General features: G+C 52.3%; 1 protein-coding gene across 7 annotated transcripts in view; it reads left to right on the forward strand.

The window, feature by feature from the left end:
- Positions 1-24,919, forward strand: part of DAPK1 (death associated protein kinase 1) — a 170,631-nt gene that overhangs the window by 144,618 nt on the left and 1,094 nt on the right. For all 7 annotated transcript variants that reach the window (XM_045086096.1, XM_045086097.1, XM_045086094.1 and 4 more), the window contains exons 20-26: positions 8,071-8,293; positions 12,199-12,387; positions 14,665-14,862; positions 15,843-15,981; positions 17,106-17,226; positions 20,525-20,713; positions 23,489-24,717. In XM_045086096.1, coding sequence (XP_044942031.1) covers positions 8,071-8,293; positions 12,199-12,387; positions 14,665-14,862; positions 15,843-15,981; positions 17,106-17,226; positions 20,525-20,713; positions 23,489-24,717 — 2,288 coding nt within the window. The remainder of the gene's footprint in view (positions 1-8,070; positions 8,294-12,198; positions 12,388-14,664; positions 14,863-15,842; positions 15,982-17,105; positions 17,227-20,524; positions 20,714-23,488; positions 24,718-24,919) is intronic.

Below are 24,919 nucleotides of genomic sequence, written 5' to 3' on the forward strand. Positions count from 1 at the left end.
ACACATGTTATAATCCCTTCTGTGTTTTTAAAAGTCAATAAAAAGGAACTATTAACAGCAGTATTCTGGGATTTTGCTGACTGCAAAATCAAAATGACTGCATTTTTTCCATGTTCTGTATGATGCTGGTGAGCCTTAAACAACAGATTTGAACTCTGCAGGTCTGCCTCTATGTAGATGTCTCTCGGTAAGGACAGAACAGTGCTATAAATCTCTTGTGTCTTCCTTCCAATTTTCTTACTAATGTTCCCTTTTCTCTAACTTACCTTATTGTAAGAATACAGTCTGTAGTCCATATTGACATACAAAATCCGTGTTAATCTGCAGTTTATGTTATCGGGAAGGCTTCTGGCCAACAGTAGACTGGTAGAAGTCAAGTTTTGGGGGAGTCAAAGATCTATTTGGATTTTCAAATACATGGGGAGTCAGCACTCATGATGCCTGTGTTGTTCAAGGGCCAACTGTAATCACGTAATAATTTTTCAAAAACAAACTTCTGAGAAATAAAAACAAACAAAACAAACAAACCAGTCCAGTCAATTTCAGTGCCCAGTGGAAAGGTATTGTCCAATACAAGCTTGAGGTGCCACAGAGGTCCCGCCATATAAATTGAAAAGTGCCCTGGGAGCAGACGATCCCCTCTTAACCTCCACAGCTGCCAAGTATCTGAATTTTCCTAGTGGTCCCAGGGTCTGGCTGTGGTGGGGCAGGGGACACGGGTGGGAGCAGTTAGCTTTCCCAGCACCTGGAGTTGGGCTGGGAGCTCACACATCATCATACCTTTGTGATTCGGAGTCTGCGAACTGGCCGCAGAGGCACTGGGAAGACAGATGTCCCAGGCCACTGCAGGGATTCAGTGTGCCCTCCCTCTGGCAATTCCAGGATGCGAACAGTCTAAAAAAATGTCCCTCGCCTTATTCACACGTTCTTGCAGGGAATGTGTGCATTTGCTGTGGACTTCATGTTCTCCCACTCCACACCACCACGCACTGTCTCACTGTGGAGGAGAATTTTGGACAAGAATAACAAGGGAGAAGTGTTTTTGTTTACAAGCAGAACAAGAGCCTGAGAGTCACTGTCAGCATATCACATAAAGTCTCCTAATCTTTAAATTCCCTTAACATAAAGCTGTATGTCCACCAGCTCATGGCAGAATGGAACAGTGTGCAGTGTGCAACCCTGCAACAGGCCACATTGGCTCAGGTGTTTGACTTTGGGTGAATTTCATAGCAAGCTGCCCTGCTTTTGAGGTTAGAGCCTTATATTTATTTAATTTAATTTATTTATTTGTCATTGCAGTGATGGGTCTGAAACAGTAAATCCCAGACAGATGACAGGAAGGATAGGTCCTGACGTGACAGCCGAGCTGGGATCAGATTGACAGGGTGAAGGTGCTTTCTCCCTTCATCTGATCCCAGGTTCCCTGCCTTGTGCCTACCCGGCTTTTGTAATTGGAAATATAAACACTGAGAAGCTTGTGTGCTGCTACTGCTGACCCCCAGCGGCCAGGGAAGGTGACTAGCTGTTTTCCAGTCTAGAATCTTTAAATCAAAGTACATGGGCTCTTGCCCTGTCCCTGATTTGCTTTAGTCTCTCTCACCGAGGGGCACCCTTGCGTTTTGGTGCCTAGATTTTTAAAAGAGAGATGGGAGAGAGAATATTCCAATGTCTAGTATTTTACCACGATGCTGGGATTGTTCTCTCAGGAGAGGTCAAGGCAAAGAAACGTCATTTCAATCCCAGTGAGCAAAGGGCATCATTCCTGTTCGTGCCCTGAACCCACAGAAAGATCCCTCTCTCACCTTTGCTTCTGGAGGCAGCGTATAAAGTGGTGGCTGAATGCACAGACTCAGGAGTCAAATGGCTCCGGCTCAAATCCCAGCACTGCTATGGTCTAGCAGCCCCGTGCCTCAGTGTCCCTTTTCTCAACTGGCATAATTATAACGCCAATTATATGGTATGGTGGTGATGTAAACGATGTCTTTAGAACAGGGTCTGTACACAGTAAGCACCAAGTGTTTGCTGTTTCTGGAATCCTGCAAACCACTCCCTGAGTCCTGGAGAAACAAAGATTTCCCTGTGGTCCAGCACCCAGGAGTAGATGTGGCATGTGCGCAAGGCCCCAGGCAGCTGTGGCAGAGCACCCTGGAGAGCCATCAGTAGCAACAGCCATCATTTAGTCCTCAGTGCACAGCAGGTGCTGTCCTTCCCGCATCCCCAAGATGGAGCTGTTCTGCAGGAAAGCCCTGTTCTCTGAGGCTAAGCAGATGCGAATTAGCTAAGCGCCCAGATTCAGTCCTGAAATAGGAATGTCTGCTTCCTGTGCCCTTCACTGGGCTCAGGGCTTCCGTGCTGATCCGTCCTCAGCCATGGGCCATGGGGAGGGAGGGTCCTTCCCTTTGCTGTGTAGTGAGCCCCCGTCGCCTTCCTGGTTTCACCAGGTCCTACTCCGTTCATGACTTTGTGTTCAGTGAGACCTGTGAGTCTGTTTGCCTCAGTCATTCCCTCAAAGGGCTCTAGACCCTGGCTTCCTGATGAGCCGGGAGAGGGAGAAATTGGCTGCCATGTATTTCTAACCACAATTTTTTTTTTTTTAATAAATAAATACGGTGCCTGGCTGGCTCAGTTAGTTAAGCGACAGCCTTTGGCTCAGGTCCTGATCCTGGAGTCCCGGGATGGAATCCCACGTCAGACTGCCTGCTCCGCGGGGAGTCTGCTTCTCCCGCTGACCTCTCTCCTCTCATGCTTGCTCTCTCTCAAATAAATAAATGAAATCTTTTTAAAAATAAATGAATAAATCTCCAAATAAGTAGCTGCTTGGGGCCTGGGGACACTGGTACTAGAACCGGGTTCTTGAAAATGACTGAGTTGTCCCAGGAGCTGCCCTGGAGATTGTCAGCAAGGACTTGTAGGTCCTACCACGATTAGGCGATCTCTACAAAACCAAGACCATGGATGTGTTTGCTGATTTAACTCACAAGCTGTGGTGGAGGAGAAGGATCACAGCCACTGAGCACAGAGAAGGGAGAGGAAGAGGACAGTTTCTACTTAGGAGCCTCTTGTCCCCATTTCCTTCCCGTGTCATTTCCTCCCTGATGTTCCCCGTTTCTCTCCAGGGCGGGGCGGGCATTTTGGGGAGGGTGGGACTTCCTGTCTTTGCAGGGCTTGTGGACACCCTAGGCAGTCACGTCATAGCACCCTTCTCCACTCGTTGTAAAATCCAAAACTGTGACACCTGACATGTTTCCTGACACCTCTGGGGGTGGGGGGAGCCACCCTCTATCAGACCCCCTCATGTGGATCCTAAACACATTCCTGGGGAGACGTCTATATCTGCACAGCAACGGAGTGGGGCGGGGGGAGCTTCAATGACTGTCATTCCATAGGTGTGCCCACGGGCCAGATTAGCAGCAGAAAGGCCCCCTTGTTTACACCTTTAATCAGTTGAGCCTGGAACAATATGTCTAAAGGTCTTCTAGAGAACCCATGGGACCTGCTATTCCACTTATTGACCTGCAGGGGACAGGAGAGCTTCCAGAAAGACAATCACAGTCCTCCTATTAACCTGCAGGGGGCAGGAGAGCACCAGCCAGAGTAAAGAAAGAAGCTCTTTAACCAGGCTTAGTTACTTGGTGAGCAGTGGACAGGAATGCAAGCGGAGGACCTCATCTCTGGGTAAATATTTCAAGTACAAGGTTAAAGGAAATAAATGAGGAAAGAGCACATACCCTGCCTCCCAGTTACACAGATACACTGACCGCTTGGAAGGTGGTGGGACTGGTTTAGACTTCTGATTCCTCGGGTTCTCTGCTGCTTTCCTGTCCTTTTCCCAAGCCTGGCAGCCCCACCTGGAAGAGACGGCCCCCTAGGCCTCACCTCTGCAGCCAGCCACATCTGCCTGCCTGGGGCTAGCCGGGAGGGGCTGGGAGAGTGCGGGGGTGGGGGGGTGGGGGGGGTAGACAGAGCAAACTATTTCCAGGCAGGAGCCAGAATTTAGGAAACACCAGGGTCCTAGCTCCTCACTCCCCAGGTGTTACTGCTGGGAGGATCTGTCCAGGTGGGGCTTTGTGGCCAGCAGGGGGCACAGGTGGTCTTGGTAAACAGAGACCCCGGATGGACTTGTGTTGAGGCAGCTGGAAAATAGGAGTCTTAAAGGTCACAATACAACTACTCAACAAGATTCTTGCTGAAGGCAGGCCAGGAGGGATTATATATCAGGGAGTGGTGAGGAATCTCATCACAAAGGAAGGAGCAGGGTTCTTGCTAAAACTGAACTAACTTTGCCAAGGACAAGGCCCAAGTTCAGAGCCTTGACACAGAGCACCTGGGCTAGAGTTAGGACAAAAAGAGAGTCTTCATCCCCACTTGTCTGTGTTCTGGGGCTGGCCCAGGGATCAGGCAAGCACATTGTCCATGGCTTCTGGCCCTCACTCCCCTGCGTGGAATTCAAAGGGTGAACTGTACTTAGTTGAGGGCAGCACTGAGCAAGGTGTAGACATGACGCCCCTCAGCTGCCAGGAACAAGCCAGCCATGGGCCAGAGAAGCTTCCAGAAGCACACTGGGACAGCAGCAGTGTCTGTGTCCCATGGTTACCATACCTCTAGTCTCCTCTGAATGCAAGGGCCTGAGGGGCTCAGGTAGAGGGGACAAACATACCCTCAATCCTATACACAGGACAGACATGGTGACCAAAGTCAGGTGCCAAGATCAACAGGGCACGAGGCAGTAAAGGGCCACAAGCCAATTAAAATTGCACAGTGCACCCATGACCCAGTGGCTGGATTACAGCCTGAAACAGGTTTTCTGCCTTTCCCCTGTTCCAGGAGAAGGAGACACTGCTTCCCACAAAGATCTCTGTGTGTTGTCGCAAAGTATGTGGTGAGTGTTGTGACTTACTCAGTGAGACGCTCATGGTGAACAGTAATGGTCACAGGACAGGGTAACTGTAGTTCACATGCTTCCCGTGTGGGGGGAGGTGGGAGCTGGGCCTGAGGGAAAGGGAAAGGAGAGGAAAGGCTGAACTTGAGGGTTAACTAGAGTGAGGGGAGGCAGATTTGCTTTGGGGGGGGGGGGTCAAGGACTTATCTGCAACAGTATCCAGGATCGGGTTAAAATCAGCGAGTGCCCGTTCCTTCCAGCCGGGTCAGCAGCACACCGATGAGTACCTGCGTCAGAACAGACCATCTCCAGCGTCTGTGCTGACTTGGGTCAGAAGTCGGAGTAATTGCTGGCAAGATCCCCTCAGCCCCCACCCTCCATGCAGTGCTTTGTGTCTGAACCTATTGAGATTTGAGGCTACAAGAGAAACAAGAATAAGGACAGCCTCATGCTCTACAGAGCACTGCACAAGGCAAGGTTTGCAGGCCCAGCCCACCCAACATCGGCAACACACACTTGGCGATGCCCCCTTTCCTCTCCTGAATGAAGTTCACAGGAGACAAGTCCCTGCACAGGTTGCTTTAGTGAGTGGAAAGCTCTCCCTATAACAGAAAAAAGACATCAAAGGAAATATCTATAGTGAAATGATATATTTCCATGTGTAAATGCTGGGGCCCAGGGCATAAGGGCACATCGTGAAATTGGCAGATACGGGGATCCCTCCACACTCACTGAGGCCATGTCTGCAGACGCCCATGCATCCTGGAGCCTGGGATGGCATGTGGACACTGCAACCACCTGCTGACCTGACCCTGCAGAAGTGAGGGTAGGAGTTCATGAAAGATTAAATATTTTTGCCAATTTATTAAACAGCTGCATTCTCAGAAATCTCAGTAACTATTAAACCATGCTCTCCAAGATGGTGTTTGGGTTATGGACATTGGAGAGGATATGTGCTGTGGTGAGTGCTGTGAAGTGTGTAAGCCTGACGATTAACAGACTTGTATCTCTGGGGCTAATAATAAATTATATGTTAATTAAAAAAAAAAATGCTCTCCAAAACATGCTTTTAAATCCTAAGGTCACATAATTATAAACAAAGTTTTTTTCTTATAAAAGTGCTCAGCAGACACTCAGGGGTCACGTGGACCCAGGGAATGGTTACCGTGCAGGACTTCCATTAATCTATTTGAACTCACAGCACCCGCATCCAGGAGCTCCCCCAACATCAGCAACTGAAAAATTCGCCGCCCATTTCCACCATGCCCGCTAGGGGGCGGTGTTGTGGCGTGCAGAAGGAAGGTCCCAGTCCCACACCGAGACTGGGGGAGGACAGGGAGCCCTCAACAGAGCTGTCTGGCAGGCGAGCTTGCTGGGTGGCCGGTGGAGAAAGCCACAATGGCTCAGCGGGAGGACAGCAGCAGGAAACCCCCTTCCCCGGGTTTGGAAGTGGGTGCAGTGTCTGCCAGGCCTGAGGTCCCAGGAGACCAAGAGCAGGCAGTTCCCTCCGAGAGGTTCCTGCAGGGTCGCAGAGTCCTGTCATTTCTCGAACACCTCTTTATTGAGCACCTCCCTGCCAGGTGCTGGGGACACTGTCTCTGCCCTCAAGTTGGCTCCCAGTCAAGAGGGGGAGACTGTCCCACATCACCCTATAGTCTGGTGGAGTCACAGTGGAGAACCCCACGTGAGCCAGAGCCTCCAGGGGAGGAATGTTCTGGAAGAGATCCCAGCAGGAGGGGTCCCCTGGATGCGTGGACGTCGGTTGGTTAGAGTGGGACCATCCCAGGTCGAGGAAGGAATCCCCCTGAGGCTGTACCCCACAGCTCCAGTGGGCGTCTGTTCTGGAGCCAGGATCGAGCTGGAGGTGGATAACGAGGCTGCCTGTGAGGCTGGATGGAGTCAGGGACAGAGGAGTGACGCCTCACTGTGCAGCCTTGAGGTGGGCTGTCTGGGTGCCCAGAGCCCCTGCCCACACCATCCCCGCAGAAGCACTGCCGTGTTTGGTGTCAGTGTTTACATACCTGTGTGTCCCCAGGACATGGATCTGGGCCGGGTCTGGACCTCCTGTGTGTCCCCAGGACACGGATCTGGACTGGGTCTGGACCTTCCTGTTCCCTACACTGTGCGGAGCCCACAGGGGCCTCCGTAAATGTCTGCTCACAAGTGAGGGAGTGAGTGAGTCTGTGAGTTCTCCTGCTTCTCCCTGTAGGGAGAGAGAGAGGACAGGGGGAAGGTTATCAGGCCCTCGCCCTGCCACTCTTTGTCTTTGTACCTCGTGATGCCCTCCTTCTCAGCATCTGGTACAGTCACGGTGCCGGGGGAACAGGACCCCTCCACGCAGAGAGCGGCAGGCGCCCCTGACCAGGCAGACAGGCCAACCCTGCTTTTCCTGGTAATCAGCGACCTCACAGGAGTAGCTCCAACTAATTCCTTGTGCACCAAAATGCCACGGACCTGGGTACATGCTGGCGACCAAGAGCAGATGGGTGGTTGTCAGGGGCCAGGCGGGGAGGGAGGAGTGACTGCTGATGGGCTCAGCTTCCTTACATCATGGAATGTTCCAGAACCAGAGAGCCGGGCTGGTTGCACACATCGTACATATAGTAACTCCTTGGAGCTTCAGTTCTCTTTAAAATGGCTGAAACAGGGAATTGTATGTTACTTGCACTTTACGTGAATTTTTTTGTGGCTACAATGGGACACCACGAAACCTCTGTGCACCATGGGTAAGAATCGTGGACCAGATACGAACTTCCAGTTAGAAAATGAGTGCTGGGATGTACTGTACACGACAGGATCACAGTTACTAACACTCCATGGCACGTGTGAAAGTTCCTAAGACACTAACTCTTAAAACTTCTCATGGGGCGCCTGGGTGGCTCAGTGGCTTAAGCATCTGCCTTCAGCTCAGGTCATGATTCCAGGGTCCTGGGATCAAGCCCCGCATTGGCTCCCTGCTCAGCAGAGAGCCTTCTCCCTCTTCTGCCTGCTGCTCTGGCTACTTGTGTTCTCTCTGTCAAATAGATAAATAATACTTCTAAAAAGCAAAAACAAAACTTCTCCTCACAAAGAAATCCCCGATCGGGAAGGACACGGCAAGGGGGTTCCAAAGTGGGAGCATCCGCGCTGGCAATTTGCTCAGAGCCTTCTCTTGTTCTGTGACTAACTGGCCCCCCTGCACCTGTGTTTAGGACGCTCACCGGGGACTCTTCATCCAGCAGCTGCGACCCACGCAGAACCTCCAATCCAGGATCAAACTGAAGCTGTTTGGCCACTCGGGCTCCGGGAAAACCACGCTGGTGGAATCGCTCAAGTGTGGGCTGCTGAGAAGCTTCTTCCGGAGACGCCGGCCCAGACTGTCCTCTGCCAGCTCCACCAGGTTCCCGCCCTCCCCGCTGGCGTCCAAGCCCGCAGGTAGGAGCCTCCACCCCGGCTCCTGTCTCTGTGCGAGGTGCTGGTTTTTGTGCTGTCCCGTGTCAAGGTCTAGGGTGACTAGCGGCTTTGTGTTGGTTCCCTGGCCCGTGGTGACCGGATCTCACTGCCCTGTTGGCTCTAGGTGTCTAGCCCAGCTTTGGCTCCTGTGTGCACTTGCACTTGCTTCTTGGCCTGCACTCCCAAATCGCCCAGGAATAGCAAGGTCAGGGCCTCCCTAAAATCATGGTCACAGACACAGAGGTCCAAACGGCAAATGTGCCAATCACAGAATGGTGTCGTGTTCTACTCTAAACCAGACCAGTGTAACCAGGACGGGTTAATATGGTGAACGGTATGTTGTGTGCATTTTACATGAGTTTATTTTAGATGCGGTGGGACAGAATAAAACATTCCTGCCACGTGGCTAACTTTCACAGACCAGGGGACTCAGCCCTCAGAAATAAAACTCACATGGACAGATTCAGGTTCCAAATCGTACACAGGATAGTACATTGGTCCAGGATGAGTTGTCCCCCTTTGGCTTTCTTCTTGGAATGCTGGGTGCACGCAGTAACTCAAGAACACAGCCACAGAATTCGCACTCACCCTTGTGCATCTCAACGCTGGTTGGTGGTCTTGAAAGGCTCCCTAATGATGTCACGGCTGGTCCGTCCACTCACATGGAGCCTGACTGGGAGGCGGGCTTTGCTGTTGTCCACCCCCCCACCTGCCGAGATGCAGCTATGGGTGGTTCCACGTCCAGAAGGGCCGCGTGCCTGTCCTTCCCCACCTCCGCCAGCCCCAGGGAGAAGCACCGCAGAGAACACTTAGGCACTGATTGTGTTTCTCCCAAATCCCAAGTGAGGCAATTACATTTTGCAAAGATAAGAATATAACCCTCCAGAGAGGCTCCTGTGTCGCCATTTGTGCAAGGATTCATTTCCTCTGCATGACCTCACAAGGTGTCCTGTCAGATCCCCCCCGCTGAAAACACTGACGGTAAAGTTTTGTTTCCATGCGATCCCTCTCTTCATGGGTGAGGGTGTCTGGGGAGCTTCTTCAGGGCTGAGGGACCGTTGACTGACAGTTACGTGCCCCTTTCAGCTTCTTTTCTCTGAACAGCAGTGGACTTGAAACCAGGTGAAGCTCCAAAAACCACAGTAGATTCACAGTTAGCGTGAGTGCAGGGCAGCTTACACGTAGCGGGAGTATCTTCTGGATACAGCATGCCCAGAACTGGACGAAATGTGGTTCACGTGTCACCTCACTGAGTCCACACAGTAGCCTCCAGGACGTCTACCCAGCATTTTGCTGGAGCCTAGAGGGGTCCAGTGGCCTGCCCAGCTGGGAATTCGTGACAGGCCTGACTGCTATGCTTAGTAGGGATGCTACAAGTCCGTCTGTAGTAAGGGTGGTTTCAGGCACACATTGGCCATGGTCATCCATAATTTTGGCTCAGTTTAGAGACGCAGGATGGTTTCACCTTCTCTGAAGCCAGCAGTCTTCCACACTTAATGATTAGGCTCAGCCTGTGTGTGTGGACTGGGTCAGTGTTGCCGAGTGTGTGGGTGAGGGGGGGGGCAAAGGGAGAGAGCCGAAGAGATCTACTTAGAGCTCTGAGCTGGAATTTCTGTACATCCTCATTGGGTATGAAGGTTATGCCCCAGGAGCCCCTGAGCTAAACTGAACCAGCCACAGACAGATTTTATGTCCTTCTCAACCCTCATCCGTCAGAAGTAATGTTTCCATTCATCTTCCACATGTGGAAGAATCTGGAAGTAGATTCTTGATAAACTGTGGCTCAGGAAGGCCATGTTATCAGCCAGGGTCACGAGTGTGGCGGCGTCCTTCAGCCAGAGCTGAGAGAGACTGGGTCATGGGACTCAGTGACAGAAGATTCTGGCAGGACCATGTCCGCTCTGGACCAGAGAAGCCTCGCCAGCCACGGTCAGCAGAGACGCAGCGGGTCCCCTAGGGAGGCTGCTTCTGTTCTCTTGACCACCCTTGGTTCAGAGCTGCGTCTCCAGGCTGAACCCACAAATTTCTGTCAGGATAGCAGGTTGGTGGGGCTCGGCTTCCCTGACAGGACTGTTAGGAGGTAAATACTGCCCTCTCTTGTGTCCCATGTGAGTCCGTTCCAGAATCCTCCTGGTCTCCCAGCATCCCTGAGGACGCTGGCTTTGCTACCAGAAGGAGCCGAACTGTACTCCATTCTCTGGGGAGCGGACAGCCTTGTTCTCTCAGGAGGCAGAGCTCTGCTCTCCGTGGTCACTTGTGTAAAAGGAAATCCCCTCAGGGATTCATAAGACTGAAGAAAGTGACAAATGCTGGAAGGACAGGAGAGAAGGCCCAGGGGACACCAAAAGGATGTCCAGCGGGCAAAGTGGCTGGTCTCTGGGGAAACCACAGTAAAACCTGGAAGCCGGGAGGCGTGGAAAGTGGTGTGTGAGGTTGACATGGTCTGTGCTGACCTGGATCCGGGTCCCGCACATATGTCGTCTCACTGGATTCTCACAACATTTTGAGGTTGTGTCATAACCCACTTCGGAGAGAAGAAGTGGGGGCTCAGAGACATAACGTGTCTGCCTCAGGCAGAGGCTGAAACCCGGGGCCTGGGCACGGTGTGTTGTGTGCAGGAGCGGGTGTGGGGGAGGAAAATAGGATTAGCTGCCGACATTCACACCTCAGTCACCAAAAAATTTGGATATTGGGCTCTTTGTGGAAAATTGGAAGCTCTGGGTGCACCGACTCACATCCCTGATATCAATATCCATGTAAGTACCTGAATATCACTCAGACAGCAGGCCGTGGGTTTGCCTTAGACTCCTGGCCCTTGGCTCTGTCGGCTCCTAAGACACAGGGGGAGAAGGGCCGAGCCATCAGGCAGGACGCAGGAGCGGGGACACGTGTGGATCCCGGCTACTCCGTGTGCACCTGCTCTGGGCCATGGGGTCTTCCCCATGGGGCTTGTCCAGTGACCACACCCACACTCGCTCTGTGGCCAGCAGAGGGTCATGGCTGTGGCTTTGTGGGGCTGCAGCAGGAAGGACATACCCAGAGCAGAGGAGGGAGCGGGTGTCCAGGAGCAGTGCTGTGGGGCGGTGGGGTGCGGCCTGTGGTCCCCAGAGTGGAGCACAGGGGCCCTCTATTTCTGCTCAGAGTGCCCAGGGGGCTGCTCCACCGGGCCTGCCGCTTCCCACCACTAGGGGTCAGCAGTTAGCAACGATGAATGGTTTCCCTCTGGTGCCTCTGTCTCCGTGTGAAATTAGCATTTTTATGATACGGGACACAAACGCTGTCCTAACGAGAACTCAGTGAGGTTCAGGAGTGCCTGCCAAATCCCGTCCACTCTGCCTGGGACAAGCTGACCTGCTAGTGGGTAGAATCTCTTTGCGGTCAGCCTGACACAATCTCACGGCCCAGAGTGGGACAGCTTCATCGGCCTCATTTAGGGTCCTGGTGGGGACGTTAATGGACGGACAGTGTCATGGGCACAGTCAGGGGAGCATCGCAGAGACGGTGAAGTGTTCAAGGCCTGGGACAGAGGAAGCCATTCCCTCCCCTGGGGCGGAAAGACCAGAGAAAGATACTCTGTTCCTGAGAAAGCTGGAGCCCCGGGGTGAAGCCGCTGGGGGCTGGAGCGGGGGGGGGGGGGAGGTGTCTGAGTCAGTCCCTGGGGTCCACCTCTGTCACTGAGCAATGCAGGCCAGGGCTGCGCGAGGTGCAGCGGACAGGAAGAATCAGGGCAGCACCCCTGACCCACACGTTGGGGACCCACGGGGCCAGCCCAGAGCAGCAGGGTGTGGGGACGAGAGTGTCCTGGGAAGGGACAAGGCGCGGGCCAGGCAGTGGGGTAGCAGACACTCAGGCTGCCCTGTTCTCACCACCCTCCTGTCTACTTGCAGTGTCCGTGAGCATCAGCAACCTGTACCCGGGCTGCGAGCACGTGAGCGTGAGGAGCCGTAGCATGATGTTCGAGCCGGGACTCACGCGAGGGACCCTGGAGGTGTTGGTGGCCCCGCCCCAGCACCCACACTGTGCAGCCGACGACCAGTCCACTAAGGCCATTGACATCCAGAATGCTTATCTGAACGGTACAGTGGCCCACACCCCCCACTGGGGAGCACCTCCTGTCTCCCTTCTCCCTGGACTGTAAGTCCTCCCCCTGAGGGAACGGTCCCCCAAGTCTGTCACAGCCCCACAAGGACAGAGGAAAAGCCACACAGAGTGACCGTGGGAGTGACCCCGTGAAGCACAGCTGGTTCATACCCGTAAAGAGTGAAACTAAACCCCCTGTCCTCATGGGCACCTAGCAGAACCCCAAGCACACAGTAGGCGCTTAATAAATGTTGAGTAAATCAATACATTTTCTTGGCAGAGCCCAACATCCACTTGGATGAGAAAACTTGTAAAATACTATCCAGCTGGCAGTTTAATAAACACAGGTGTGAGAAGAGTTAACCTTGACCACATCTGCACTGGTGGCTGACGCTAGGCAGCCCAGGCACGGGCGATTCTCTCCATGGGCAAAATTTCCCATGTGTTCTTTGCCCTCAAACATTTCCAACACTTCACATGTTCCCTGGGAAGGTTATTTCTCCAGCATTCACTGTGTCAACCCCCTGCCCAGCCCCCGGAGCTCCCGGGCCCCCCGTTGGCCCACATCACTTGAACACCATCCCCTGCCTCATGGAGACGAAGTTTAGAGCAGGGATAAAGCAGTTTCTTTGAGACCCATCTGTGAGGACCATATGCGCTGATTCCAGCGCCGGCGCTCCAGTGTCCAGCACAGGGAAGGCACTCGGACAATGCCGGTCGGGGGCATCTTCCCATCGGCTCTGTGATTACCCTGAACCCCGTGAATGGTAGACGTCAGTGTGTGTCACCTCGAACTGTTGATCTCCAGGGGGCAGGCAGGTCTCCTGTGGGGCTTGTGAAGACACACACTGCCATCCTGCCCCCCAGAGCTGCAGGAGTTTGGGGGGGCGAGGTTAGATGAGGCTGTTGCTGTTGGTCCAGGAACCCCACTAGGAGAACCACTGGGTCTAGTGACGTAGAATTAAAGCCCACGGACATTTTCTTTTTTAAAAGCAGAGTGTTGTCTGTGGTCCCGGAGCTGAGCTGGTGTCGTAGTATTGTGAGAGGGGCAGCCTGTCCCCAGCACCCCTCATTCACCTGGCTTCTCACAGCCCCTGCCCCACCCCAGATCTGGCTCCCAGTACTCCCCGTGCTAGAGGACCTGTGCCTGTGCTCTGGAACCCTTCATACTAATGCCTCAGTGGCCAGATTAGAGAGTCCCGTCCCCGGGGCTGCCTGCGCTCCAGTCTAGGCTTCAAAAGTGCCCTTGGATCTTCCTCAATAACGGTTGATTGCAGAATTTCTGGCCCAAAATTAGCACCGAGGGGAAGAATTGGGGAAAGGGAGCTTGAAATCCTACAACATAAATGGTCCTGCCTGTTTACCCCAGAGGCCAGTGCGTGGATGGTCACTGCCCTGGTGGGATGTGGCCATGTAGGGCTAGGGATGCCCCCTGTATCTGGAAGGTCCCTGAGAGGTTCCAGGTGCCCTAGGATCTACAATCAGAGCCTCACCCACAGACACTTCTAAGAGAACCCTCTGTACCCACCACTCAGATATGAGAGAGCCAGCGCCTCCCAAACATTAGGCCACACAGCCTTCTACCCTTCTTGAACCTTCCACTGCCCCCCACGCTGGCTGAGTGTATGAGCCCCACCTCCTCACAGCTCCCTCCCCCACCGTCAGATGCAGACTGTGCTAATCAACCATTGCATCTTTCACCTGTGCAGGTGATCTACCTGAGCAGGTCACTTCCTCCCCTGAAGAAGGTGAATATAACCAAATTTAAATTTATTTAATAAATTTATTATTAATATTATATTATAATTATATATAATTATATTATAATATATAATAAATTATTATTGATATTAATATTAATAATATAATATTGTTACATTTATTAATAAATAAATAATTTGGTTATATTTGGTAATTTAACCAAAATTAAATTACATATCTTAGTGACTTTTACATTCAACATCATATATACCCTGTCATGTTCCAAAAAGAATTTATACTTATTTGAAGGTAGGGAATCTTATCACATACGTCCTCTGACTGTGTGAGTTTGTTGATGGGGAGCGCAAAGCCACCAGTTGGCTCTGACTCCTTCCTCGTGAGGAGTCATTCCTGTGGGGAAGGCGGGAGTGTATGGATAAACAGCTGGGTGGTATGGACACCACTCCTTCCCTCAGCAGGCCCTAAACTGTTAAAAAAAAAAAAAAAACCAAAAAACTGTGGTTGGCATTTGCTGGTGGTGGTACAGATAGTCATCTCTCTTCTCTCTGTAGGCGTCGGTGATTTCAGCGTGTGGGAATTCTCTGGCAATCCTGTGTACTTCTGTTGTTACGACTACTTTGCCGCCAACGATCCCACGTCCATCCATGTCATCGTTTTCAGTCTGGAAGAACCCTACGAGATCCAGTTGAACCAAGTGATTTTCTGGCTGAATTTCCTGAAGTCTCTCGTGCCAGTTGAAGAGCCCATCGGTAAGCTAGCAGGCCCGGTGTAGGGGCACCCTTCCCGCTGGGCGGATCCACAGCTTGGGGCTAACTGTGAGACTCCCCCACACCCGGTCCCCCCTTCCCGTGACTAGATTCCCACTCTGGACGGTTCCTGAGGCCCAGCCGCTCCCTTTGTTTGCAGGGAGTTATTACAGGATCACATTTTCCTGCCTCAGAGACCAGGTCCGAGCAATTCCTTGAGAACCGCATGTCACTCTCTCCCTACACGCTAGAGCTGTGGTCAGTTTTGTTGGGTGGAAGTGGAATTCGTCCTTTGATGGTCTCTGTGCCTCTACCTTCATGATGAAGAGGCAAAACGGGCCCTCCTTCGTTGTGTGGTTCCTTCAAGCACGGAAGGGACCCTATTGAGTGTGAACGTATTATGTTAACTCTATTCCTAGAGCAGAAGACAGCCTCCAATACACTTTTGTTCCTTCATGTACAAAACAAAAAGGAGCAGCCTTCCAGGGTGGGCACTGGGTTATCCATTTTGTTCTTTGAAATTCATAGAATAATCAAATAATTGGACTTAACCTCCTCAGGGGACCTCCACTCTTCTTCTTTCTTTCCCATTCTTTTGGCTGTTTTCTTCCTAAACCCTCCTCTAAGGAGAGGCTGGTGGGCTGTGTGCACCGCAGGAGGCCCTCTCAGCCATCTCTGGGTGTCGCTGCATTCGGAGGGCTTTCTTTGTCTGGTAAAGGGTGCACCTGCTCGGAGTTTGATTTCCCCACACCATGCAAGCAGGGCCCCCCAGAGGGAGAGCTGAGAAGCTCCCTCGTGTTCTGTGGTCTGAGCCCAGCAAACAGGCTCATCCTGATGTTGGCCAGGCCGGGGCCTTCGCGGGCTAAGCCCACACGGCGGGCAGGCTGCACCTCCCAGAGGCCAGCACGGCCTCCCTCCCCCAGGGAACTCAAGGCAGCCAGGAAGGAGGACCCACCTGTGAAACACCTGCCTTCTGCCCCCAGCCTTCGGCGGCAAGCTGAAGAACCCGCTGCATGTGGTCCTGGTGGCCACCCACGCCGACATCATGAACGTGCCTCGGCCGGCTGGAGGCGAGTTCGGGTACGACAAGGACACGTCCTTGCTCAAGGAGATCAGGAACAGGTGAGGGCGTCGCTGGTGACGGGGCCATCCCGCAGAGCTCACAGACACCAGAGCTCTCCTTTGCTTGGTTGGCTTCTGTGGCATGGTTTTTATTTGTATCAAAACATCGAAAACAGATGCAACAGAAGTAAAGAGCATGGGATAAAAAACAACAAAGCATGCATTGCTTTCCTCACCCCCTGGGGCCAGTGCCCGTCTAGCTAGTTAGCACATCCATCATTATGTCTCCTTCTCTTCTCCTTATTTCTTTTTTTATTTTTTTGGTGAGAATGTCTCTCCCCCAAAAATGTTTAAGCTCAATCCTTAGCAAACATCTGTCGTGTAATGCAGTGTCACCAACTGTGGTCACCGTGTTGATGAAGAGCTCTGGTGGTGGTTGTTGCTTTTGCTCTTGCTTCCTCTGACAATGGTCTTCTTACCACTGAGCAGTATCGCTCAAGGCAAAGTTGCCGCTCCTGAGGGGGTCGTGACAATCACTTGGGGGTCCTGACCTGATCTGGAAAGCAGGAGGGGCTGGAGGGGGAAATACCAGCCTGAGGTTCCTGGCACATGTTTTTGGAGAACTTCTGTTTCATCAGTCAGTGTGGGTGTGCACGGGTCACAGTGTAGAAATATGCATTTTTACATAGCATCTGTCAAAAAAATCGGGAAGCTGCAGCTCTGACAGTAATGTGAATTCTCGATTGATCGTCTGCAGACATTTCCTGTGGTCCTCCTGATAGGAAAAAAAGGGCTCTACTACTATTTTCCATCGAAGGTGTGACTGTCAGGCCCGTTGTCTGCTCTTACGCCGTCACCCTGTGATGGCCTCCGTCCTCTTAGCATGCAAGGGGCGGGCATAGGCCTCATCTGTGCTGCGTCAGGTGACCTGAAATCTTCCCATACTGTGTGCCTGCTGCTTTGTGGGACTGGATCCACCCCTCGTCCCTCAGCAGCCACCATCCTCGGGTCTCAGAGCATGCAGGTCCCCACCCCTCCCACCTGCATTATGTGACAGAAGCCAGCAGACCGCGAGGGAGGGATGGCCCTTGCAAGGTCACAAGAATGTTCTGGTTTCTGGCCAGCAGAAGCCTGACTCCCGGGGGCACCGCAGCACCCTGAGGAGGCCGCTGCTCTTCCCTCAGGTTTGGGAATGATCTTCACATTTCAAACAAGCTGTTTGTTCTGGATGCTGGCGCTTCAGGCTCTAAGGACATGAAGGTCCTTCGAAGTCACCTACAAGACATCCGGAGCCAGATTGTGTCGGTGAGTGAGCCGAGAGGCTGCAGGCCCACCTTTGCCCAGACCGTGCGGTCACCCCAGAGCCGACCTGTTCGTGCTGTCCTCGTGGTTCGGTTTAGTCCTCAGGGGCCCCGGGACGGGGCAGTCACAGGGCCGTGTTTGTGTCCCATTGCTCTGGGAGGAAGGAAGGGTGAGAACAAAGAGGGCGCCTGGAGCTGAGGGGTTATGGACATGGGGTCACCTTTGGGTGTATGAGATTCCGACAGTTTTAGTAACATGGCCTTTTACAAATCACAGAAACCACCCAGAAGTGACTTACTGTGCGATATTTAGAAAATGCAGAGAAGCATCTGTGGGGCTCAGTCGGTTAAGCGTCCAAACTTGGTTTTGGCTCAGGTCTCGATCTCATGGGCCATGAGATCTAGCGGCACACCAGGTTCCATGCTCAGCCTGGAGTCTGCTGGAGGATTCTCTCCCTCTGTAACCCCAACCCCGCCCTTGTGTATGTGCTCTCTTCCTCTCTAAAATAAATAAATTTATCTTTAAAAGAGCTTATTTATTCAAGACTGACAGAGAGAGAGGGAGGAGGGGTGCACATGCTTGCATGAGCAAGGGGGAGGGGCAGAAGCAGGCTCCCCGCCGAGCAGGGAGCCTGATGCAGGGCTTGGTTCCAGGACTGGTGACCTGAGCCACAGAAACTGCTTAACTGACTGAGTCACATAGGCACCTCCATAAATAAGTAAATTTGAAAAAAAAGCCAGGGGCACTTCTTAGAGTTAACGCAGTTCCAGCATACATCTTTCAGGAATGAGATAATTGGACTGGGTTTTTTATCTTAAAAATTCAGTGGAAGAATAAATAACATATTATAAAAACTGTGTAGCTAATCCAAAATTTAAAAAATCAGTAAGTGGAGTAAATGAGTGTAGAAGTAAATCACAACATCTACAGAAATTTAGTAGAAGACAAAGATGTTGTTTCATGTTTTGGGGAAAATGTGATTTCATCCGTGATCTGACACAACTGGTTATATTCTAGAATGAAATGAGATTGAATTCTACTCACTGAGAGTCCCAAAAATAAATTCTAGGTGGATTAAACCTATTAAATGTCCAAAAGAAGAAGAAGAAAAAAAATCTGCAATATCTTGACTAAGTTTTTAAAGTAACTTGGTACTGCTTTGGAAAACCTTTTAGGTCATACAGGAAACCCTACGAGTTTTTAAAGAAAGTGTATCTACTTGACAATATGGAAGCTAAAATTTCTTTTCTGTCAAAAAAATTCCATGAACAAAGTTAAAAGGTGAAATAGACTGGAAAAAAATATTCTCAGTGCCTCTGACCCATAAAAGGTTGCTGCTCTATAATACTCGAAAAGTTCTCCAGAGCTGTCACGAAAGGGTAAACATCCCAAGGGCAGAATGCTCCCTGAAAAGTTGCTTCGGCCCCAGCCTCCTGGGTGGGAACAAGGAGCTTGTGTCTCTCCTTCCCTTGGGGTGGGGCAGGGCAGGGGGTGGCTCCACTTAGAGCTTACTGCTTCCCTGCTGGGACATGCCTGTTCACACCAGGCTCCAGTTCCCTATGTGCTGTAGGAATCTTTAGGAAAACTCTGGGCCCACCTGAAGGCCAGTCCTTGCCTTCCAGTGGGAGCACCAGTAAGGCACAGTGAGTGGGGAGTAGTCTGGGGACGGGGGGGGGGGGGGGGAGTAGTCTGGGGAGGGGGGGTCTCAGAAGAACCCCGTCACAGAAACCAGTGGGCATCGATCGGGAACAGTGGTCTGTGAAGGGCCCCAGCCCCTCCCCACCAGTTGGCAGTAGGGGCTTTGCTCTGGGCACAGAGTTTGAACTGGGGGGTGGTGAGATTGTCTGCTTCACAACCCCCACCCTCAACTCCTGAGGCCGAGCAGGTGGAACCCATCACACAGACTGCCCTTTTGCCTGGGAACTTTGTTTTACGAAGAGGGAGTGGAATTTAGCTGACCTAAAGGTAGGATTCGAGAAGGGACTACCTGATTAATGATGCAGGGCAGTGTATGGCTGGCTTTTTTAATTAGGATGGTGTGTGGATTATCTGAGTCTGTCACACAGATGATTTATTTAATGGAATTAAAAGATTAAAAACCAATTTCAAGGGGAGTGGGGGGATGGGCAAAATAGGTGAAGGGGGGTGGGAGTTACAACTTTCCAGCTGTGGAGGGAGTAAGTCGCAGGAATAAAAGACACAGCATAGGGGCTCCTGGATGGCTCAGTGGGTGAAAGCCTCTGGCTTCGGCTCAGGTCATGGTCCCAGGGTCCTGGGATCGAGCCCTGCATCGGGCTGTCTGCTCAGCAGGGAGCCTGCTTCCCTCTCTCTCTGCCTGCCTCTCTGCCTACTTGTGATCCCTGTCTGTCAAATAAATAAAAATCTTAAAAAAAAAAAAAAAAAAGACACAGCATAGGGAATATCATCCATAGTGTAGTAACAGTGGGCGGTGACAGAAGTCACCACACTTGTGTGCTGAGCCTGGCATAGTCTGTGGACTGGTCCAGTCCCTGCGTCGCGCCCTAAAACTCTCACAAGGTTGCATGTCAACTATACTCAAAATTTTTGGAGATAATTTAAGAAAGAAATCTATTTCAAGCCCGTTACCAAGAATTAATCTCATTTATTTTTTTTTAAAGATTTTATTTATTTATTTGACAGAGAGAGATCACAAGTAGGCAGAGAGGCAGGCAGAGAGAGAGAGAGGAGGAAGCAGGCTCCCTGCTGAGCAGAGAGCCTGGTGTGGGACTCGATCCCAGGACCCTGAGATCATGACCTGAGCCGAAGACAGCGGCTTAACCCACTAAGCCACCCAGGCGCCCCTAGTCTCATTTAAACTGTATTTATCCACAACATTCCCACGGATGCCTAATTTACTGGTAAAAACCCACTGGGATATTGCTAAGGAGGGTTCATCTCTTTTCCTGTCCCTTTGCTCATCAAGTGACCATCTTGTGGCTGAAAGAGTTGCTCCAGGGGAGCACGGAACACAGCTTTTGGGGCCAAGGCATACTGAGATTGAGTCCCTGTTCCAAATGCCTTGTTATGAAGCCTCCCCCCTATTTAACCATTAGCCGTAGAAAAGAAAGCCTCCGTGTCCTGCTTGACACTTGTAACCGGGTTTCACAGGGAGGCAGCGCTCTAAAGAAAGAACTGGCTCCATTTGCCCAACAAAAAAGCCCTAACTCATCCCGAGTATTTCTTGCAACGGTGCGGAAAAGAGAGCCATCCCCTCTCCCTGGACTTCTCCGAGGGAGCGCCCTGGACCGCGGATTGACCTGCCCCGTCCTGCACGTTCTAGGTATGCCCACCGATGACGCACCTGTGTGAGAAAATCATCTCCACGCTGCCTTCCTGGAGGAAGCTCAACGGGCCCAACCAGCTCATGTCGCTGCAGCAGTTTGTGTACGACGTGCAGGATCAGCTGAACCCGCTGGCCAGGGAGGGAGACCTCCGGCGCATAGCCCAGCAGCTCCACAGCGCGGGCGAGGTAGGGGGCGGGGCCCGGGCGGGGGCGGGGGCGGGGCTCCACGGGAGTGTTTCTGCCCCCTCAGAAGGGGCTTTGAGCCCGCAGAAGCCGAGTGGAAACTGACCAGCCACCCACAGTCTATCCAGACGCGGCCCGGGTGATTTTCGGACCTGCTGTTCTCTGCTTCCCTGTCCCCCCTGAGCGCTGCCCCGTGGCTGTGTGCGGCTTTGCTCGTTTTCCCGCTTGTGTGAGTTAGGGGGCACAGTTCCGCTGCACGGGGCAACTGGACCTCTCTCCTCTTGTCTTGGGGCACCTAGTGCTTAGCTGTGATTTTCTGCCCCATGGGCTGAAAGTCCAAACAGACTTTGGGGCTTACAGATTATTGAGAAAAGGCAGTGACGAGAGGACATCCAGAGACACTTTGACCCAGCAAGCAGTGTCCCCCAGAAATGACCCAGAAATGGAGATCTTTGCTTCTGCGTGTGTGGCATTCTGCACTGGGGCTTGGGTCTGCTGTTCTCATCACCTTCTCTGCCTTTTCGTTCCTCCATCCTGTGACATCAGGGGACAGTTGAGGCTAGTCCAGGCCACGAAGAACAGTTCTGAACGTGAAAACCCAGAAGCAGTTCTGAGAATTCTAGACACCAGGAGCTTCCAGTCCAGTCTCAGTGTCCTGCTGACTCAAGATCAGTGTGTGTGGGTCAGATAGGCCTGACATTAAAACTGAATCTGGTGACCCTGAAAATTAGAGCATCAGGCAGCGAGAGCAGGAGCCTCTGAACTCTGCTGAAACTGCTGGTAATCTACAGGCCCCTCCGGATGTGCTTTAAAGTGACTGAATCCAAGGACGGGGATCCAAGCTTACATTATAAGATAAGAGTAACTGTAATAATAAACTCAGTCCATTGGCCCAGTCTTCTCTTGTCTTCTGATATCTGACCAGCAGTTTCTAGAGCAAGGGTATAATCCACTGTATTGTTCATTCTCCTTGCCCTTGAGACTTTAAGTGAGTAAGTGAAGCTCTGATAGTAGGAGTAAGGGAGGGGAATCTGTCAGGTGCCCCCGCTCTGCTTGGCCACCAGCCCCTCCCCCAAGCTGTTACTGCCCGCTGGTAAGGAAGCTCTTAGGCACATGTCACCGGTTGTCCTGATGCCTTTTTCTGGACCCCTCACTGCACGAAGTTGTCTGTCCCCTTAGTCTGCTCCCGTGTGGCCAGTGTCTCAATCTTCCCTGACCCTGAGGTCCCACCAAATGCCTTAACAAGCAATAGATCTGCTCTACCCTCCCAGAATTGTCATTTTAGCGATCATTTGGATCGGACTCGTGGGCAGAGGGGTTCTCAAAGCTGTAACTGCAGTGTAGACTAGAAGGTGGTCCTGGTACCAACAGTCAGGAGCCTCCGCCTCCACGTGAGGAGGGAACCTGCTCTGGGTTCAGAGGGAGGAGGGGAGGGAGGTGCAGCGCAGAGCACAGCTGCCTCTGGGTGTTGTCCCTTTTCTCTCTCGCAGACTTCTGCTTTTTCAAAAAACACAGGTGACAGGTAAGGCTCCAAGTCCTGTGCAGCCTCATTCCTCCCTCCTCCTCTCTAGCACCACTGCCTGCCGGCATCGCTTTCCAGACCTTTTTTTCTGTGTGTGTTAAAATTTTACATGATGAAATAATGTAACAACTGGAATCTTTTTCCTGAAAAATTTTAAGCCTTCAGGGAAGTGCAAGAAGAGCTCAGTCATCATCTGCTTCACACTTAAGTTAACCAAATGTTTACTCCATTGGCGCTGTGTCTCCTCTCTCTCTCTCTCTCTTCTATTTATTTGCTTATTTGTTTTGAAAATATGACATTTCACCCCTAAATAATTGAGCTTGTAGCCCCTCCACTGTGGGGTATCCTCCCACTGGTACAAGGTGGAGGAGGGACCGTAAAGTAGCTCCCAAAATGAGACCAAAAAAACGAAGCAGGCAACTCCTTATAGTTTACAGTTTTATTCGGCGGGACTTACGAGCAGGGGAGATGGAGTGGGCAATGACCCACTTGTGCTGTTTAGTCTCCACAAAGTCTGGGCTGTTGTCTACAGATTTTGTAGACAGGGTCCGTGTGCCACTCACGGACTTTTAACATCGAATTAGATCTCATGGCACCACCTGCATGTCAGGAAAGGGAGACACTTTGTTCTCTTCAACAAATTTACCAAGGGCCAAAGCAAGCTTCCTACCCTCCTGGCCTTGGTGAGTGTTTCTCAGGTTCGTATGTTAATCTCCAAGAGCCCCCTGGGCCACGGAGGGCGTCAACAAGTGACCGTGAACAAGACAGAGGACTAAGGATGGAGTCACCCGGATTACCACAATTTAATTAATTGTGTTCCAGAAACATAGCATGGATATAATGCTACTATTGAATATATAGTCCCCATTTGAGTGTTTGCCACTCATCCCAGTCATTTCTGTCATAGCTGTTTGCATTCATTCGTGTGTTCATTTGAGAATGTAGAATCCAGTCAAAATTTTCTCACTGCATTTGTCTGCCATCTCTCTCTCTTTTCTTTTTGCCTTTCGCTCATTGCATTGACCTTTTTTTTTTTTAACTGTCCAAGGTAATCTTTTCATTCCCTCGCAGAACCTTCTCAAGCTGGTGTTTTGGGTCGCTGTTGGATTTCCGAGATCTGTCCCCATGAATGCCCTGGGTCAGTTTTTGCAACATGTGCTTAGAGTTTATCATTGTTCGGGTCCCCTAGCGCTCTGAACTGGTGCCTCTGGCCATCTTGGTCCCCACGTGTGACCTCCTGTTGTCCCTTCCGGCAGATCAACATTATGCAGAGCGAAACGGTGCAGGACGTGTTACTCCTGGACCCCCGCTGGCTCTGCACCAACGTGCTGGGGAAGCTGCTGTCCGTGGAGACCCCACGGGCCCTGCACCACTACCGGGGCCGCTACACCGTGGAGGACGTCCAGCGGCTGGTGCCTGACAGTGACGTGGAGGAGCTGCTGCAGATCCTGGACGCCATGGACATCTGCGCCCGCGACCTGAGCAGCGGGACCATGGTGGACATCCCCGCCCTGATCAAGACGGACAACCTCCACCGGTCCTGGACAGACGAGGAGGACGAGGGGCGGGTCTACGGTGGCGTGCGCATCGTCCCCGTGGAGTACCTCACCCCCTTCCCGTGCGGCATCTTTCACAAGGTCCAGGTGAACCTGTGCCGGTGGATCCACCAGCAGAGCGCGGAGGGAGACGCAGACATCCGCCTGTGGGTAAACGGCTGCAAGATCGCCAACCGCGGGGCCGAGCTGCTGGTGCTTCTGGTCAACCACGGCCAGGGCATCGAGGTGCAGGTACGCGGGCTGGAGACGGAAAAGATAAAGTGCTGCCTCCTGCTGGACTCCGTGTGCAGCACCATGGAGAACGTCATGGCCACCACGCTCCCTGGGCTGCTGACGGTGAAGCATTACCTGAGCCCCCAGCAGCTGCGGGAGCACCACGAACCCGTCATGATCTACCAGCCGCGGGACTTCTTCCGGGCGCAGACCCTGAAGGAGACCTCGCTGACGAACACCATGGGGGGCTATAAGGAGAGCTTCAGCAGCATCATGTGCTTTGGCTGTCATGACGTGTACTCGCAGGCCAGCCTCGGGATGGACATCCATGCCTCGGATCTGAACCTCCTGACCCGGAGGAAGCTCTGTCGTCTCCTGGACCCACCCGATCCCATGGGGAAGGACTGGTGCCTTCTCGCCATGAACTTGGGTCTCCCCGACCTTGTGGCGAAGTACAACACCAACAACGGGGCTCCCAAGGAGTTTCTCCCCAGCCCGGTCCATGCCCTGCTCCAGGAATGGACCTCCTACCCCGAGAGCACGGTGGGCATCCTCATGTCCAAACTGCGGGAGCTGGGGCGTCGGGACGCAGCAGACTTTCTACTGAAGGCGTCCTCTGTGTTCAAGATCAACCTCGACGGCAATGGCCAGGAGGCCTATGACTCGAGCTGCAACAGCGGCACGTCTTACAACTCCATTAGCTCCGTCGTGTCCCGGTGAGGGCAGCCTTGGGCTTGGGCGGGGTCTCTTTGGACTGCAAAACAGGGGGACGCGGCCCCTCTTTCCTATCTAGAAATTCAGGGTGCATCCCCCCCATGCCCACATATGGAAGGATGCCACCCTCCCCCCTGTTTTACCAGTCTCTCTGCCACTGTGTCCCTCCCACTCACACACTCCACTGTGTGTGGATGGTCTTTC

The sequence above is a fragment of the Mustela putorius genome, unplaced genomic scaffold (assembly GCF_011764305.1).
Source record: "Mustela putorius furo isolate JIRA1106 unplaced genomic scaffold, ASM1176430v1.1 tig00000876_pilon_pilon_pilon, whole genome shotgun sequence".
Taxonomy (NCBI): domain Eukaryota; kingdom Metazoa; phylum Chordata; class Mammalia; order Carnivora; family Mustelidae; genus Mustela; species Mustela putorius.